The sequence below is a fragment of the Trachemys scripta genome, chromosome 9, assembly GCF_013100865.1.
Source record: "Trachemys scripta elegans isolate TJP31775 chromosome 9, CAS_Tse_1.0, whole genome shotgun sequence".
In the NCBI taxonomy this organism is placed as follows: Eukaryota; Metazoa; Chordata; order Testudines; family Emydidae; genus Trachemys; species Trachemys scripta.
This window is the reverse complement of record NC_048306.1, coordinates 56,119,260-56,137,077: the sequence shown is the minus strand read 5'-3', so window position 1 is coordinate 56,137,077 and position 17,818 is coordinate 56,119,260. Positions and strand designations below refer to the sequence as shown.

The window sequence follows — 17,818 nt, the reverse complement described above, 5'->3', positions numbered from 1 at the left end:
TCACAGCTGAAAACTCCCTCCTCTCTCCAGCTTAGGCCCCCCCAAAGCCGTGCCATTCAATTCGACAGCACTCTTGTCTCTTTGGTGGGAAGTGGCTATAGCTGCACTTAACCCAATGATATTCACCCTTGTTAACAATCGCCCATCACTTTGTAATGCACATAGTACTTGGTTGTACTTAAAAATAAGAGAGTGATGCTTATTTTCCTGAAAAGAATGGTCCATAGCTCCTGTGCACATTGTGACTCAAAGAGAGAAAGAAATAATGAGCAACAGCATGACTGATTGGTGCTGCAGTTAGATCAATATCTCCATGCTTAGATACCACAGGGATAGAAGACTTAACAATGAAACGTATATGACAAAGACATCCTCTAGGCTTTCATATGGCTCCAGAATGATCGTACCTAAGCACCTTATAAAACTGAATTGTGGGTGTGACTGGCCTTACTAAAAGATCACATTTTCACTTCTCTTCCTCTAGCCCAGGGGTTCTCAAACTGGGGGTCGGGTCCCCTCAGGGGGTCGCGAGGTTATTACATGGGGGGTTGCGAGCTGTCAGCCTCCACCCCAAACCCAGCTTTGCCTCCAGCATTTATAATGGTGTTAAATATACTGTAAAGTGTTTTTAATTTATAAGGGGAGGAGGGGTCGCACTCAGAGGCTTGAAATGTGAAAGGGGTCATCAGTACAAAAGTTTGAGAACCACTGCTCTAGCCAGAGGCAAGTAGAGTGGCAACAAGAACTTTTTTTCAACTTCCTGCCCTTCTGTTTATTCTTCTTCCTGCACTTCTCTCCCCCATTCTGAGAGCTGGCCAGAAAATGAGAAAATAACAAATAGTTTTGCAAAAAGTGGGGTCACTTTCTCATTGAAATTTCATTGTCAATATTTTCCAGCCCCCACGAGATCAGTGAGATTGTGTGTGCGCGCGCGTGAGCGCAATGGGAAGGTTATGTCAAAGAGGTTTTATCCTGAAGATAATCAGGTTCATGGTCATGCTCAGCATTTCTAGACAGACAAAAGAGGAGAGAAAGGATGGTCCAGTGGTTACAGCACTAGCCTGGGTCTCAGGCACCCTGGGTTTGAGTCCCTGCTATGGAGTCTAGGTGCCCTGGCTGCTCAGGAGCTGTGTGGGCAGGTTAGCAAGAAAACCGGCAGGTTTTCCATTGGAACGCTGTCTGGTTTCTGGTGGTATTTAATCAAAATAACATAGACCCATGGAATTTCTAGATTTTGAAGAATCAGCACATTCTAATAAAAATAATGGCTAGTCAAAATGTTTCTGGTCAGCACTGTATAGAACCCTTAACTCCACAGACAGCTACTAGGGTCCTCACTTTCACGTCTCTTTTGGAGGGGAGAACCCCATGAAGCAGTGCAGTAATCTCTCTCCTCTCCTCCAGGACTGCTCCTCACTTCGAGCACTGAGCCAAAACCAAAGTCCTCCCGTGGGACTGACCCGTGATGGCAAACATCAAAGATGCAGGCTCAAACTGGCCTGCGATGCCATGATCCTGTCCTAGTGGTATGGAACATGAATCTTCCAGACACAGCAGAAAGGGCAGCTAATGTGCCTCTGCACAGAATGTGGCTCATTCCCGGGGAGCGTGTAGAAGGTGGGGGCAGCCAATATAACCCACTGCTTGATTCCGCTCTTAGTGCGGGACAGAACCATTTGCAGCAGCTAACAGAACAAACTAAAAATACGAATAAGTGCCACAGATATTCTATACCATAGACCTTCTTCCCCCAGCTCCAGGGAACTGTATGCGGCACCATGGGGTAGGTGCAACAATCCACAGCCCTACAATGCTTGCAGTGGGTCTTGTATATGGACACAGTGCAACGTGTACATGCAAAACAAGGCAGCTAGCAAGGATGTCCTGCACTGCTGCAGCTTGTAACATTGCAGCGTTGTAGTATAGACATAGGTGGAGTCCATGATTTCCTTTCTTTCTTAAACCTGACAAACGGAGGTCAGCCATCCTCGCGCTACCTGTTTCCCCATCCTCAGTCAGAAGGAAATCCGACAGCAGGTCCCTTGAACCACGTTACGTCAGAAAATCCACTACTGACACTATGGGCCTGGTGGAAATGCCAAATCAGGAGGCGAGTACCAGGTCCAGCCAGGACCTTCTCACCCAACTGTCTACGAGGTAGTAGTAAAGGAACCATCACTGTAGTATCGAAGCACCCCTGGACAAGCTCATAATTGTTAGAAATATTCTCCATAGCACAGAGGTATAAAGGTTATGTCTGCACAGCAATGGCAGCCTAGGGTTAGTGGATTCAAGTTGGCTGTGTGTGTCAGGGAACCCTGGGCTTGAGCATCTACACTGCATTTTAATCTTGGGTTAAGGATATTCTGACCCCTGCTCGAACCTACGGCTCTGGCATCCACATTGCAGAGCACAGACCTGAGTCACAGTAACCCTCTCTCAGAGTGCCAAGTGCACCCCGCACCCCACCCCAAGTGTCGACACGCTAGCCCTACAAGTGTGGTGCACTATGGGAAAACTCTATTGCCTGCTTCCTAACTGTGACAGTGCTATAGATGGGACTCAGGTGCCCATAAGGGCAGCGTGCACCAAAATCTGGCTGTGCTCCTGTGTCCAGGAAGCAGCTTTCTTTGCAAAAAGCTTCTTTTGATCATTCTCCCTTGCAAACCCTGCAGGCTCTCTGATAGTGTCCTTACAGACTGGTGTTCACCAGACAATGGCTTAACGCTGATCTGAGGTGCTGCCGTTTGCAAAGGGACGAGTGGCTTCCATTTGCAATAGAGTGCAATAGACTGCATCACAGATTGTTGGCATAGAGAGGACTAAGGGATACCTCCGGAGGACTTCCAGGACCCAGGTTATGCTGGGGCCACGCATACAGGAAAGCAATAGGGCTCAGACCCTAGGTCTCAGCTTAACACAGACTTGGACCCTCCAACCCTGCAGGGCCCTGAGCCCCTAGGTTCAAGCCCTAGGTTAACACAACCGGTGTGTGGATGCAAGAGGGGTTAGACTTGAGCCCAGGCTCGAGCCCAGGCTTACATTGCTGGATAGCAGCGGTTCTCAAACTTCATTGCACTGCGACTCCCTTCTGACAACAAAAATTATGACATGACCCCAGGAGCGGGGACTGAAGCCTGAACCCCTTTGAGCCCTGCTATCTGGGGGCCGGGGGGGGGGGGGCAAAGGACAAGCCACACCACACCGGGCATGGGGGGCCAAAGCCAAATGCCAAGGGTTTCAATCCAGGACTGGCGGGCTGTAACCTCAGCCCTGCTGCCCAGGGCTGACACCCCTTGGCTTTGGTTCTGGGCCCCAGCAAGTCTAAGCCAGCCCTGGTGACCACCTTAAAACAGGGTCGTGACTCACTTTGGGGTCCCGAATCACAGTCTGAGAACTGCTGCTGAATAGACATACCCAAAGGGGCCTGATTGTTAGAGGCCCTGAGCACTCATACCTCCTAATGCAGTCAATAGGAGTCGCAGGCACATAGCACTGCTGAGAATCAAGCTGAGAAACTCCAAGAAAACTCCTGCCAACACTCCCATCATCTCCAGCACACATCAAGTCTGTTTCACTCCAGGGTCCAAACCATCCACCTTTCCCCTGGATTTCTTACCCGCATCCTCCTCTGGTTCATCAGCTGCCTCCTCCTCTTCCCGTTGGACAGGATATCTCAGGTGCCATACCAGACCCATGTTCTCCTTCTTGTAAAACTCTATCAGTTCGTCCAAGTTGTCGAAGTACTTCACTGGAACGCCTTCCGACGCCTGAAACCCACAGAACACAGACATTGGCAAACATCGCTGTGGATCGTTCCTACCACGGAAATGTCACTCCTCACTGGAGACAAAGCAAAGAAAGAGAGAGAAAAAATCGACTACTACTGTCCAGAGAAAGGCAGCCCAGCTTTCAGCATGTACCTGACCACTGGCTTCCGTGCAGAACAGCTCACACAATATAAACACAAACAGATATGTACGTCAGCAAAAACAGCAACCTCAAAGATTCAGTGAAGCCAAGTGGAAGAGATCCCACTTCTATGGCCACTGAATTTTAAAGTGTGTTTGGCTTCAGAGCGACAAAGATCTATAAAAGCAGAAGTTTTGATAGGATCAATTCTCATACTTACTGAGAGCAAGGAGCACGGTAGGAATCTCCCTTCACTTTCAGATTGCAAGAGAAACACAATCAAATGCGCCTATTAGTATTCCTTTCAGTATTCAAATAACTAGGCTTAATTAGGCTCAAATAAATGGGCCAGCAAACCATTGAAATTTTCAAAGTTTTAAGGTTAAAATGTTGACACTTGAGTGTCTCGAATTAGTTTTCTAAGTCCATATTTAGGAATTTAAATCAAGTGACCTGATTTTCAGAGGTGCATCAACCACAACCTTGGGCTTGTCAGCTGGGACTCCAAAAGGATTATCTCTGTTTTTAAAAAGTCTGATTTTATTTGGAAAGAAATATTAAAATGTTCAAGTCCCACAAAGATGAAGGTGACTTCAAGCTCTGCCTGATGCCTGTGAGATACTATAGTGGGGTGTCCACAAAGCTGGGTTGCTATTTAGGCAAGAACAGAGAATGACCACACATCTCATTTTGCTGTCACCCACTCAGCATGTGTTGCACAAAGAGAGTCATGAGCTGATACAGCCTGTGTTAGAGGCATCTTTAAGAAGATCCAGGCACCATGGACACAGTGTATTTCATGATGCCCTTATTCACGATTGTGGCTAAGGTCACTTTTCAAGAAGATCTCTTGCTGGTTGAAATTCTGCAGAAAGTTCAAAATTGCTATGCTGGAACTCCCAGCAATGAGAGCCAATGCTGGCCTTTATGTCTGAAAACATATCTTTAGGGATAGCAAATGTTCTGGGGTCTTTAGAGGCAAAGCTACAGAACAATCAGATCATAAGAATGGCCATACTGGGTCAGACCAAAGGTCCATCTAACCCAGTATCCTGTCTTCTGACAGTGGCCAATGCCAGGTGCCCCAGAGGGAATTAATAGAACAGATAATCATCAAGTGTCACCCTGTTGCCCATTCCCAGTTTCTGGCAAACAGAGGCTAGGGCAGGGATAGGCAACCTATGGCGCACGTGCCAAAGGCGGTACGCAAGCTGATTTTCAGTGGCACTCACACTGCCTGGGTCCTGGCCACCGGTCCGGGGGACTCTGCATTTTAATTTAATTTTAAATGAAGCTTCTTAAACATTTTAAAAACCTTATTTACTTTACATACAACAATAGTTTAGTTATATATTATAAGACTTATAGAAAGAGACCTTCTAAAAACGTTAAAATGTATTACTGGCACGCAAAACCTTAAATCAGAGTGAATAAATGAAGACTCAGCACACCACTTCTGAAAGGTTGCCAACCCCTGGGCTAGGGACACTATCCTTACCAATAGCCATCGATTGATCGCTATGCTTGAAGCTGCCAATTAATTGAGGAATGTCAGATCCCCCAGGCTACAGCAGCCACCATTCATGTGGTCCCAGCGTTTTGCCTCCACATTGAGACCTAGTGATATAAAATCATTGGCTCACTGTGGCAGTACACAGATTGACAATCCTCTATACCACCCTATACAGGTAGCAAGCAAGGATAAAAAGGAGACACCTGTGTCAGCAGCTGCCTCTATAGTTACACTCCAGGACCATTAGATAGCCGTGCATAAGCATGTTCAATACAGATTTTAAGCGCCAATCCAAATGCTTTTCATGGTCTATTCTTCCTGGTGGAAATACAGTTCTCGTTTGTCCTGTAGTACAGCAGTGGCAGATCGTGGGCTTTCTGAAATCATAACAAGCCCACACACATACACGCAGCAGGGCCTGATGTAAACAGGAGAGAGTTGCCTTTGTGTAGATGATTTCCAGCTCCATTAGGTTACTTTCTACTGGCTTAAAGGGGACCATGAGCAACACACATTTGTGAACACAGTCCCAGTGAGCACTCAATAGCAACAGCAGACAGTGCTAGCGGGAGGCAAGACTAGAAGAGCTATTCTGTCTGATTTGCCCTAGATTTCACACCATTTATTCCTTAAGTAGTAGGAATTTACCTAAATTTGAAATAAATTGCTACAGAGTCTTCTGGACAGTCTCAGATTGGTGGTGGCTGCGGCACATTAATCTAGTTTTCAAACTTTTGCTTTTATCATTATTAACATACATGAGCTTTCCATACAAGTTTTAACAAATCCTTGTCATTAACTGTACGTGTGGCTTTTAACAGACCCATTTGGGTTTGGTCAGCCTCGGATTCTTATCTGCATATGTATTTTGTTCAAGAGGCACTAGGTTATATTAAATCAAGAACAAACTTAAACACATAGGACCAAGTGAGAGTCAAATACAGGCAAATCAAGAGCTTGAACATGAGAAACAATAGTACAAACCCCAACAAGCAGGATGACCTCACCACGACATTAAGCAATGGGCGCTTTGTCTGGCTTCTTGGAGAACAAGTGTTGCTCCTTTAAGGGCTATAGAGCCAAAGAATTACTTGCTATGTGGTGGGCATCTCCATACCAGGTCAGCTCCCGTCCCTGAGGCAGGAAGAGTGGGGAGATTACTTATGCCCACATCTGTGCAGCAAAAGCACTATTTCTGAAACACCTTTAGAGAATCCCAGCCATGACAAGATCTCATCTTGATTCCTCTGAGAGAATGAGTGAGACCACAGCCCAGAAATTAGGGGAGCAATGTTTTCAATATTGAGCAAACACATCTGAACGTTTGGCTGCCCGTGGAGAAGTGATCAGGACGTGTTATTCCTAGTGTACATAACTATATTTTAAATAGGGTTACCATCCGTCCGGGTTTCCCCGGACATGTCCGGCTTTTTTAGCTTTAAATGGCCGTCGGGTGGGAGTTCTAATAAGGTAGAAATGTCCGGGATTTCGCCCTTCCCCTCCGCAGAGTGCGGCGCGGCTGATTGGACGGCTGTGTCTGATTGAAAGCCGCTCGCAGCCACTGGGGCCTCTAGCAGCCAGAGTCCCTCCCCCTCCCCCGCTCCCTCCTTCCCCACAGAGCAACGCCTTATTTGTTTGGCTGCACGTGGAACCCGCAGCTCTCCCTTGGCCTGGTCGGGTGGGTAGGCAAGGGACAGGGAACGGGGGTTAGACTGGTCGGGGGTTCTGGGGGGCGCTATCAGGAGAAGGTGGTGTAGAGAGCAGTTGGGGCTGTCAGGGGACAGGGAACGGGGGGGGTTAGATTGGTCGGGGGTTCTGGGGGGGCTGTTGGGAGAAAGGGGTGTAGAGAGTGGTTGGGGCAGTCAGGGGACAGGGAGCAGGGAGACTTAGATAGGGGGTGGAGTCCTGGGGGCAGTTGGGGGGGCAGGTAGGGGGATTCTGAGGGGGGCGGGAAGTGGGAGGGGGCGGGGCTGGGGCGGGACTAGGGCGGCACCCTGTGTCCTCTTTTTTGATTGTTGAAATATGGTAACTCTATTTTTAAAAGCACGGAAGGAAACTTTCACACAAAACATTATAAGGTGCTTTTGAAAATCCAGTCTGAAAGATCTGTGCACAGGAAAGTGTTCCTGCATTCTGCAATAGTTATTACCAGGACACTGTGGAAAGTGTCACTTTCAGCACAAAGCATAGTACGCAGGCTCACACACAATGATATTTATGTAAGGCCATTACTACACCAGGTAAAAGGGGTTGCAACAAACTGCTGGTTGGAATATCTAGAGCTTGCAACTTCTGCAGAACGCTGCAGGTCAAATTCTGCTCTCAGTTGCACTGACTTCAAGAGTTACTCAGGTTTTGCACCAGTGGAAATGTAAACAGTACTTGGCCATATGCATCCATCCCAGCCATTTTACAGTTGTTGACACTGACTGGTTGTAATACCTATGACTCAGAGGCCCAGTGAAAATGAAAGTCATTAAAGAAATCTGGCTCCTGTATCTAATCTATAATACAAAAGGATCCTGAAATCAGTGAAGTTACACTGGGACAGATCTACACTAGAGACCTTACAGTATCAGAGCTGTACCAATGCAGCTAAGCTGTGGTCTCCTGCGTAGCCATTCTATGCTGACGGGACAGAGCTCTCCCGTTGGTATAATTAAACTACCCCCAACAAGCGGTGGTATCTATGTCAACATAGCGCTGTCCACACCGGCGCTTCTGTCGGTGTAACTTACGTCAGTCGAGGTGTGGTTTTTTTCACACTCCTGACCGACAAAAGTCGTACTGACAAAAGTGCTAGTGTAGACATAGCCTCAGTCGGTCTCCTCCTTGTTTCCCTCTTGATTACTAAAACATTTCCTCTGCTCTGAGATTCCAGTTGTTATTATCTTCTCCTAACCGGAACAACCTACTAGACCCTGAGTTTTTGGCCAGTTGCTCAGATCAAATGGACTAACATTATCAGGACAGTAGAAGCTAGGCACCCAGCCATGGATCAGGACCCTATTGTGCTAGGTGCTGTACAAACACAGACAGACCAAAAGAACAGTCCAATCCCAAAGAGCTAACACATGAAGTATAAGGCAAGAGGGAATAGGTGGAAACAGTCAGACGGGGCAAGCACAACGAAACAATTAGGCAACTGTTAAAAAGGAGCGCTGGAAATGGCTACCCATTAAAATGACACCCTGAAAAGCTAACCCATGCAACACAAGCTGAGCAACATCATCACCTGCATCATCTTGTCCCACTGAGTTTAATCCATCTGTGATTAAAATGACACATACACCTCCTTTTCTATAATAAAGATGAAACCAAAATAAACACCCAAGCACAGGCAAACAACGGACCAGATCTTCACTCTACGAAACATAATAGAACAGTGCTTAGAATGGCAATGGCAACTCTACATAAATTTCATAGACTTTGAGAAGCTTTTGATAGCATTCACAGGACCAGCCTATGGAGCATTCTCTGGGCATATGAAAATCCTTTCCGTATAATCTACCTCATCAAAAGCTTCTATTTCAACTTTACATGCAGTGATGATCACAGTAAGCTGAGTTTTGAAGTCAAAACAGGAGTACGTCGGGGTGTGTCATGTCTGCAATCCTTTTCAACATTGCCATTGACTGGGTAATGCAGCGTACAACAGAAGACATGCCAGGAGGCATTAAATGGACACTCTTCTCATCCCTTGAAGACATGGACTTCGCAGATGATGTCGCTACCCTATCACATACCCAACACCATATACAAGAAAAAACAACTCGACTCAATGCATTCAGCCAGCAAATTGGACTGAAAATCTACCGCAATAAGAGAGATATCGGGACCTTTAGTATTGCCTCACCATCACCAGTACGGATAGAGGATTATGTTCTGACCAGTGTAGAAACATTCACATACTTGGGCAGCACCATCAGCCAGGACTGTCGAACAAGCCAGGATATCCGGAACAAAATCAATAAAGCCAGGAACACCTTCAGGAGCTTAAATGCAGTCTGGAAATCATCAAAATATACCACCAAAACCAAACTCAAGATTTATCAGAGCTGTGTACTTTCAACACTACTTTATAGTGCAGAATGGTGGGGAATGAGAAAGTATGACATGTCAAAACTGTCTTCATTCCATACAACTTGCCTCAGAAAAATGCTCCGTATCTTTTGGCCCAGAACAATCTCAAACCAAGATCTATTGACACAGTACAGCCAAGAGGATCTGAGCACCATCATTGCCAGGAGGCATTGGAGATGGATCGGTCATGTGCTTCGGATGGAAACTGATTCCATCACCAGAGTAGCAATAAGATGGACACCTGAAGGCAAGCGAAAACGAGGCTGCCTGAAAACAACATGGTGAAGAGCTGTGAAAGCTGAGCTGAAAAACCTGGGGCACAGCTGGGGAACCATTGAAAGACTTGCCAGAAACAGACAGGAGAGGAGGAGCTTCATCATTGCCCTAAACACCAGAGGTGTAATAGGAACATGATCATGATGATGACGACAGGCAAACAATCAGGTCTGTGCCATCCTCGTCTTATTGCTTAGCTTTATAAATGTGCATCAACCCTCAAATATGTTTAGCACTAGACATTACAAAAAAACCCTCTGAGAAATTACCCGAGGGGAGAAGAGAGCACTGCTGTTTGGATATGGGGAGCTCATTGCAAATGTACCAAGTATTTCACACTTATTTTCTCACTTGCTCACAAAGGGCTAGCATTGAAGCGTTGTGCAGAGGAGCTAGATGGTAATGGGAAACCTCCAGGAGGCATTGAGTCAGCCAGGATGTTTCCAGGGCACGCCCAGAAAGTGCATGCTGCAGTGGTCTCTTTGCCAGTCTAGAAGCATGGGTGCTCTCTCACCTGTGCCAACCAGTGCCACCTCTTAGCCAATGGCGCTGGGGAGTCAGGTCCCCATTCCCACCCATTTTGACTTGACCTACACTAGTATTCTTCTTCCAGGTCCCCACTGTTGCACTACCACAGATCCTGTGTCATGGGCAGTAGCAAGCTAGTGTAGACAAGTAACTGGTCTCAACTACTCTAGACCTGCTCCAATTACCTTGGAGGATTGGAGTAGGATAGTGACATCGGGATCATCAGAGAGCAAGGGGTTAAAATAGAGAGATTAAACAGGAAACAGCACTGATCCTCGCAATAAGGCCAAGGTTTGCCATCCTCTCCTTCCATGGAGATGCTTTACCATCCAAGTTCTCTCCCATCCCTCTCACTCTCCAGGTCCTCGCAAGCTTTCTCCTGCCCTCCTCCACTCCACTTGCTCCCAAGTCCTCTCCTGCACTCCTAGATCCCCTCTAAATGGCCTTCCATTCTGCCCTAGGAGTTTCCCCATCCTCTCCCTCAACACCTGGGCTCTGCCTAGCTCTCCCCTGTCCCACAACTGGCCCTAGAACTTTCCATCTCTCGCCTACATCCTTTGCCTCCCCTGAGCAATCTCTTCCCTCCTCTCCACCTTGACTTCCCCAAGCATTGTCCTCTGCCCCTCAGCTCCATCTGCTTCCCTGGTCCCTGGCATCTCAGTGTTTCAAGAAGTAAACTACCCTGCAAAGCTCTCTTCCCAGGGGCTGCTCTCTTTGGGCCAAATCCAGGCCTGGGATATAGGAAGAGGAAGGGCTGAATTTAGCTCCTCCTGCTGCCAAGTGTGGATCACTTCCTCAAGACTTCCTAGTCTTCATGGTAACCACAGAAAGCACTCAGCAGTAGGGTGGCTAGGTGTCCAGTTTTTGACCGGAAAGTCTGGTCGAAAAGGGGACCTGACCATGTCCCATCAGATCTACTGAACAGATACCCAAAGTCCGGTTACTGCGGGTGAGGGAGGTGGGGAGGAGCCAAGTCATCAACCGCTCCAGCCCCTACTCAGCCGGGGCTGACTCCTACCTATGTTGGGTGGCTGCAGCTCCCAGCCCCAGCGTTGCGGGCAAGTCCCTCCTGACCCAGGTAGAGGGGGGGGAGAGAAGGGAAGAGCAGCGAGCGATGGGGGAGGGAGAAAGAGAAGCGAATGGGAGCAGGTGGGAGGGGCAGGGCAGGAACGGGACCTCAGGGGAAGAGGCTGGGCAGGGATGAGGCCTGGAGGGAAGGGGCGGGGCAGGGATGGGAAGGAGAGGTTCTGGCACTCCTGCTGGAATGTCCGGTTTTTAAATATTACAAAGTTGGCAACCCTACTCAGCAGCAACCCCTGCTCCCCCTTGTGCTGGTGTGCAGGAGGACATGCTGATATCATCCAACAGACCCCTCCCTCACCTCCAGAGCGTCCACTCCTCTGGTAACTCCTCGGCCCTCCACAAGGGCTGCACTGGCAGACCCTGGCCAAACCCCTCAGTGCTTGAAATCAAAGGAAGCAGACTCCCTACTATACACTCTGGCACTACAGAGAGGAGGGCATTGGCTGGAGCACACATCACCAGTTTTACAGCAAGACTTCTGCAGAGAGCTAAACATCTGGCCTGAACAGCTGAAAAGAGACAGCAAAAACTGTAGTAAGGAAAAGGGGAACCGGAGGGACTGGAGCCTGTGGGCTGCCCACTGTCCAACCACAAACGAGGGGCTGGGGAAACTTGGGCCTGCACAGCAACCAGTCACAACAGTTGGCTCCAATCCACCCCAGAGCGAAGAAAACCGCCACCACTGCAGAATCCCCCCGAAACTGCCACGTATCAGTTTTACCATCTAAGGAGCAATATTATTTGCAAATACTTTGAAAAGATGAAGACCGTGGTCAACAACGTTGCTCCCCTGGCACAACGGAACTCTCTACACTGGGGGTAAAGCTTGTCAGGGGGCAGTCTCAGGCCCCCCAGGAAATAAGGACCAAACCTCCCCACATTCCACTCCAAATACAAGGCATTTATTTGACCTGCTTCTCTCTCATAAATTCTGTAGAACCCCTATTTTATTAACTAATTGGGGATTGAGGGTTCATAGCATAGAATATCCCAAAATGACCCTGGGTATGGTACATCAGTTGCACTATAGAGCACTGAAGTGCTTTCTTGTCAACATGCAAACCACTGCAAAGTGATTTCCCATACACTGACGGCACTGGAACGCAAGGGGATGTCGACTCGTTCTTCATTGACAGGACTTTCATTATGTGATTTTTTTTTCCCTCTCAGGAAAAATCATTCCTAGAATTGGTCATTCATAAGACTGGTATTCGTAAAATCAAGGTTATACCGTACATCACAACAGGTGCATATGTTAAAAAAATCCCTAACAAACCAAGACACTCCACTGCACACACTTCTAGTCATGTCATTTGATGCATTACTTGAAGGTGCTCAGATATACCGCGCACCACCACCATAGTATAAGAACCTAGATCGATCAGACTAGAAGGCCTATAATTCAGCTCCCTACTGAGTAGTCCCAGAGACACTGATCAGTTGCTGATAGACTGGGGCTGTGTCAGAGAGTTGCAGAGCTGAAGAGTAAGTAATGTCACAGATTAAGAAATAAAGAAATCATTATGCAATCTGTAGCTATGTTCAGCCTCTTGTTCAGGTTTCTGGAGAGGTTAATCTAAAGGCTGGCCTAACAACTCCCACTGCCAAAGGGCAATGAAAGCAACATATTGCTGGGACATATGTTTCAAGTCACACTTGAATTTGTGTGAAAGGATCACAGGTTGGAGAGGAAAAGCAGAAGTAGATAGTAAAATGTACTCCTGGCACTAAGTCTCTCAGCATCTGGGCTCCAAAGAGCATTAGAAAAAAAATTATTGACTTTACACTTTGAACAAACCTCCATGGGAGAACGGAGCTGCATAGCAAGGACCAGCCAGAGGGAAATATTAACTTCATACACATCTGTTCTGGTTTTTGAAATGAGGAACAGAAATGAAAATGGGCAATACAAGCAGAAGTGAGTGATCTACAGCAGCCGAAAACAAGATGGGCCTGTGGCTGATAACACAAGTTCTTATTTTTAGCATGCGCGCGTGCACCTCTTCTCCCCACTCCCATATACACACACAGTTTACCAGGCGGATTCAAATTGATGTTCATCACCTGTGACTCCCTCTTCAAACCTACTGTTCCCTCTTTGCCTGGGATTGTGCTAACTTCTTCAAGGAGAAGATCAATAAGAACCAATATGACTTTTCTTTTCATCCCTCCTTCCTCTCCTCCCAAAACCCTTTCCTCCTTCTCCCCAGACATACTTGGAGGTCTCTTACCTACTTTTAACCCCTCCATCTGTCCCTTTGGCTCCAGAGCCTCCTGGCTTTCTTTACCCTTGTTTTCCCTCCCTCTTCCTATAGGCATCTTCTTGTATCTCTCATCCTCCAGAAAACTACTCTCCGTCCTACATGTCTTTTCAGTCATTGTCCTATCTCCCTTCTCCTCTAAGCTCACTGAACAATTGCTTATATCTACTGTCTCTAGTCACTCCTGGATCTTGGAGTCAAAGGAAGCAGACTCCCTAGTATACATTCTGGCACTACAGAGAGGAGGGCATTGGCTGCACTGCCATACACTCTAATGTAGCTTCTGTTGTTCTTCTTCGAGTGATTGCGCATATCAATTCCAGTTAGGGGTGTGCGTGTGCCAAGTGCACGGATGTCAGAAACTTTTCCCTTAGCAGCTACCCGTCGGGACGGCTGGAGAGCCCCCTGGAATGGCGCCGATATGGCGTTCTATATAAGACCCTGCCGGCCCAACCCCTCCTTCAGTTCCTTCTTACCGCCTGTGATGGTTGTTGGAATAGTGGTTTCTTGTCTTATCAAGTGCTCCACTTATCCCTAGCGTTCTCTTATCTTCATTGTTGGTTAATTGTTAGTTGTTAATTGTTATTAGTTAGTGTTAAGTGTTCATATAGCGTAAGTGTAGTTTAGCAGTTGAGAGCAGTCTCGTCAACGACTGCCCTCTAGGGCTCTGGGGCATGCCGTCCCAGGGCTTCAAGCCCTGCAAGTCTTGCAATAAGCCCATGCCTACAGGCGACCCCCACGATTCCTGTCTCAGGTGTCTGGGGGAGGGCCATCAAGCGGACAAGTGCAGAATTTGTAAGGCGTTCAAGCCTCGGACACGTAAAGAGAGGGAGATTCGTCTTAAGCAACTCCTCATGGAGTCTGCCTTGCGGCCTTCCCAAAACGTGGGCCCGCATGCCTCAGTGCGGAGTGCCCCTCTAGCAGTGCCGTCTTTGGTACCGCAGAAGATCCCGCGCTCATCTCGGGACCGGTGATCTCCCGGGCCCCAAAAACGCCCGCCTTGGCACCACTCCCATTCCCCGGTGGCTGGCAAAAAGCAAGCGGTGGGAGGACCCTCTGTTAGGGTCGAAACAGTTGTCCCAGTCCCAACTGAACAAGACTCCAACTAGGCAGGACAAGGCCGCTTTGCCCAGATCCCTTCACGCCAGCCCTGCACAAGGGACGGTGCAAGTGGAAGATATCACACTACCTTCCACGCCGGATACCTTCGAAGCCACCAGAGGCCTTATCGAAATGACGGCTCCGATGCCTCCGGCCCCAGCACTGGCACTGGCCTGAGTCCCGGTGCCATCCAGGGGCAAACTGGCAATGTTCGGACTGTCAGCCATCAGACTACCATTTCCATCCCACTCGGAGTCCCGGCTCCATTCTGATTCCCAGCACCGTCCCAGGTACCGGTCTGACTCATGGCACTGGCCAGACTCACAGCGCTGGTCCTGCGGTCCCGATCCTCAGAGCCATTCCTGCTCCAAGTCACGTTTGACTGCTAGATCATGGTCCCACTCGAGATCCAGGTCAAGATCGGCGACCCCGCGGCACCATTTGGACCGATGCAGTGTGGGTCTCTGATCCCCATGTCAACAATTGCCATGGCACCGCTCCATGGCCCGCTATCGATCGACATCTCAGCACCGCTCTCCATCGCGGCACCGCTCCCAGTCGCGGCACCGGTCACCTGGAAGGTGCTCTTCATCGCGGCACCGCTCATCAACCCGGCACCGCTTACCAGCCCGGTGCTGTTCATCATTGCGGCACCGCTCACCAGCCCAGCACCGCTCATCATCGCGGCATCGCTCTACTGCCCGGAACCGCTCATCATCGCGGCACCGTTCACTGCCGCGGCACCGGTTGCAATTAGGCTCCCGGCGCCGATCCCCGCGTGACCCGCACCTACCAAGAGACTTGGTGTCTCCTCTGCTCCACTCGCACACCGCTCCCCCTTGGCGGTCACGCTCTCGGACCCCCTCTGGCAGGTCGGAGAGAGTATCAGGGGCCTCTGACATCCCCCAGTTGGGCCCAGGGAGCCTTGGCCAAGACCCCCCAGCGTCCAAATGGCAGCCCCAATGGCAATTTTGGACCCCCTGCGCATACCACCAAGCCCAGGGCACTCCCCCAGTTGCCCGGCCGCTATCAGGGTTGACCACTCGGCCCCCTGAGGCAACCCTCAGCCGTCCTCTGCCAGACCCGGACTAACCTGCGGAGCCAGCGCCCGTGGTAGGGGCTACCCCAGGTCCCCAAGAGGAACCACCCACGGCTGACCAGGACACTACCTCCGCACCGGTCCTTCCAGTGGAGTCGTCTTCATCCTCCCCAATGAGGCTGTGACTGGCACGTCCATGTCTGGTCCACCCCTGATGGACTTTAGGGTCCTTCAAGAACTATTGAGGCGCGTAGCCCTCAATATGAACCTCCAAATTGAGGCGGTTGTGGAGGAAGAGGACCCGATGGTGGACATTCTAGGCCCGGAGGGGCCTTCACAGGTGACCCTCCCCATGAATAGGACCATCCAGAACAATGCCAAGTCTCTCCCGGCCTCCATCCCTCCCACAGCTAAGGGGGTAGAAAGAAAGTACTTTATGCCCAGCAGGGGTTATGAATACCCTTTTACCCACCCCGCTCCATGCTCGCTTGTGGTGAACGCCAAGGAAAGGCAGGGTCAACAAGGGCCGGCTCCCAAATCAAAGGACGCTAAGTGGCTATACCTTTTTGGGAGAAAAATTTATTCTACTGGGGATCTCTCACTGCGGATCGCTAATCAGCTAGCGATCCTCAGTAGGTACAATTTTAACTCTTGGTCTGCGGTCCTCAAATTTCAAGATCTTCTCCCATTGCTGAGGAGGGTAAATTGATTGCTCGGACCTCCCTCCAAGGTTCCCTTGATGCTGCGGCTGCACGCACTCTGGCATCAGGTATCCACTCTACAGAAACTAAAGTCTCTAATGACTTGTTCCTGGCTAAATCTCATGGCCCGTATTTCAACCTCATCTGCATCAAGGCAGCTCTAACACTGCTGATCATTTCCTCCTCCTCAACATCCTGTCTTCCCCATGCCTTAAGGGCACTGTCCTCTCTTGGTTCTCCGATCTCTCTGACTGCTCCTTCAACAGCATTTTTCGCAGTTCCTCTTTCCTCCTGTCAGACCCCTTCTCTGTGAACATCTCACAGGGCCCTGGCCTTACACCCCTCCTCTCATCTTATGTCTGAATGATCTAAGCTTGCCGGTGCCACCAAAATGGCTTGGCTTAAGACACTCTGAAACTGGCCTTACTGAGAAGTGCCTTTTAGTATTTCTGAGGGGACTAGTGGAGGGATTATGAAGACATATAAGGAAAACAGGTTTTTGTATATAGAACCCAATGCAAGCTGGGCACGGAAGGGGCTAACTAGGGGTTGTGACAGACCGAGACCAGTTGGGTGCAGAAGCCTGGTAGAAGGCAAATATACTGGCCACTGGATGAATAGTTTTCTGTTTCCTGAGTGACCAGAGCAGGGGCTGCCCTAGAGCAATCAGGAACCTGTTAGAACCAATTAAGACAGGCAAGCTAATGAAGAATTTATTAGAATCAATTATGGCAGGCAGGCTAATCAGGACACCTGGTATAAAAAGGACCTCCCATCAGTTAGTGGGGGGCGCGCAAGGAGGCGAGCTGCTGGAGGACTGAGGAGTACAAGTGTTATCAGGCTTCAGGAGGAAAGTCCTGTGGTGAGGCTAAAGAAGGTGCTGGGGGAAGGCCATGGGGAAGAAGCCCAGGGAGTTGTAGCTGTGACCCAGCTGATACAGGAGTCATTGTAGACAGCTGCTATCCACAGGACCCTAGGCTGGAACCTGGTGTAGAGGGCAGGCCCGGGTTCCCCCCATCCCGCCAACTCCCTGTCGGACACAGGAGGAGTTGACCTGGTCTGTGAGAAACACCAGAGGGGAAGGTGTAATATGGAAAGTGATCTGGCCTGTCCCCGACCCACTAGGTGGGACAACAGAGACTGCAGAAATTGTTCTCCATTTCCCCCATGCTGGCCAGTGATGAGGTTAGCTGAGTGAACAGCAGGTTTGAGCCTCTAGCTAAAACAGCCAAACTGAGGGCTGCTGTGAACTTCTGAGGTGAGCAAAATCCACCAGAAAGTGCAGGACCCACCAAGGCAGAGGAGGAACTTTGTCACAGGG

At 49.2% G+C, this 17,818-nt stretch overlaps 1 protein-coding gene across 2 annotated transcripts in view; it reads right to left on the bottom strand.

The window, feature by feature from the left end:
* The window catches only part of INPP5D (inositol polyphosphate-5-phosphatase D), an 83,263-nt gene that overhangs the window by 39,656 nt on the left and 25,789 nt on the right, over positions 1-17,818 (bottom strand). For both annotated transcript variants that reach the window (XM_034782098.1, XM_034782099.1), the window contains exon 3: positions 3,620-3,770. In XM_034782098.1, coding sequence (XP_034637989.1) covers positions 3,620-3,770 — 151 coding nt within the window. The remainder of the gene's footprint in view (positions 1-3,619; positions 3,771-17,818) is intronic.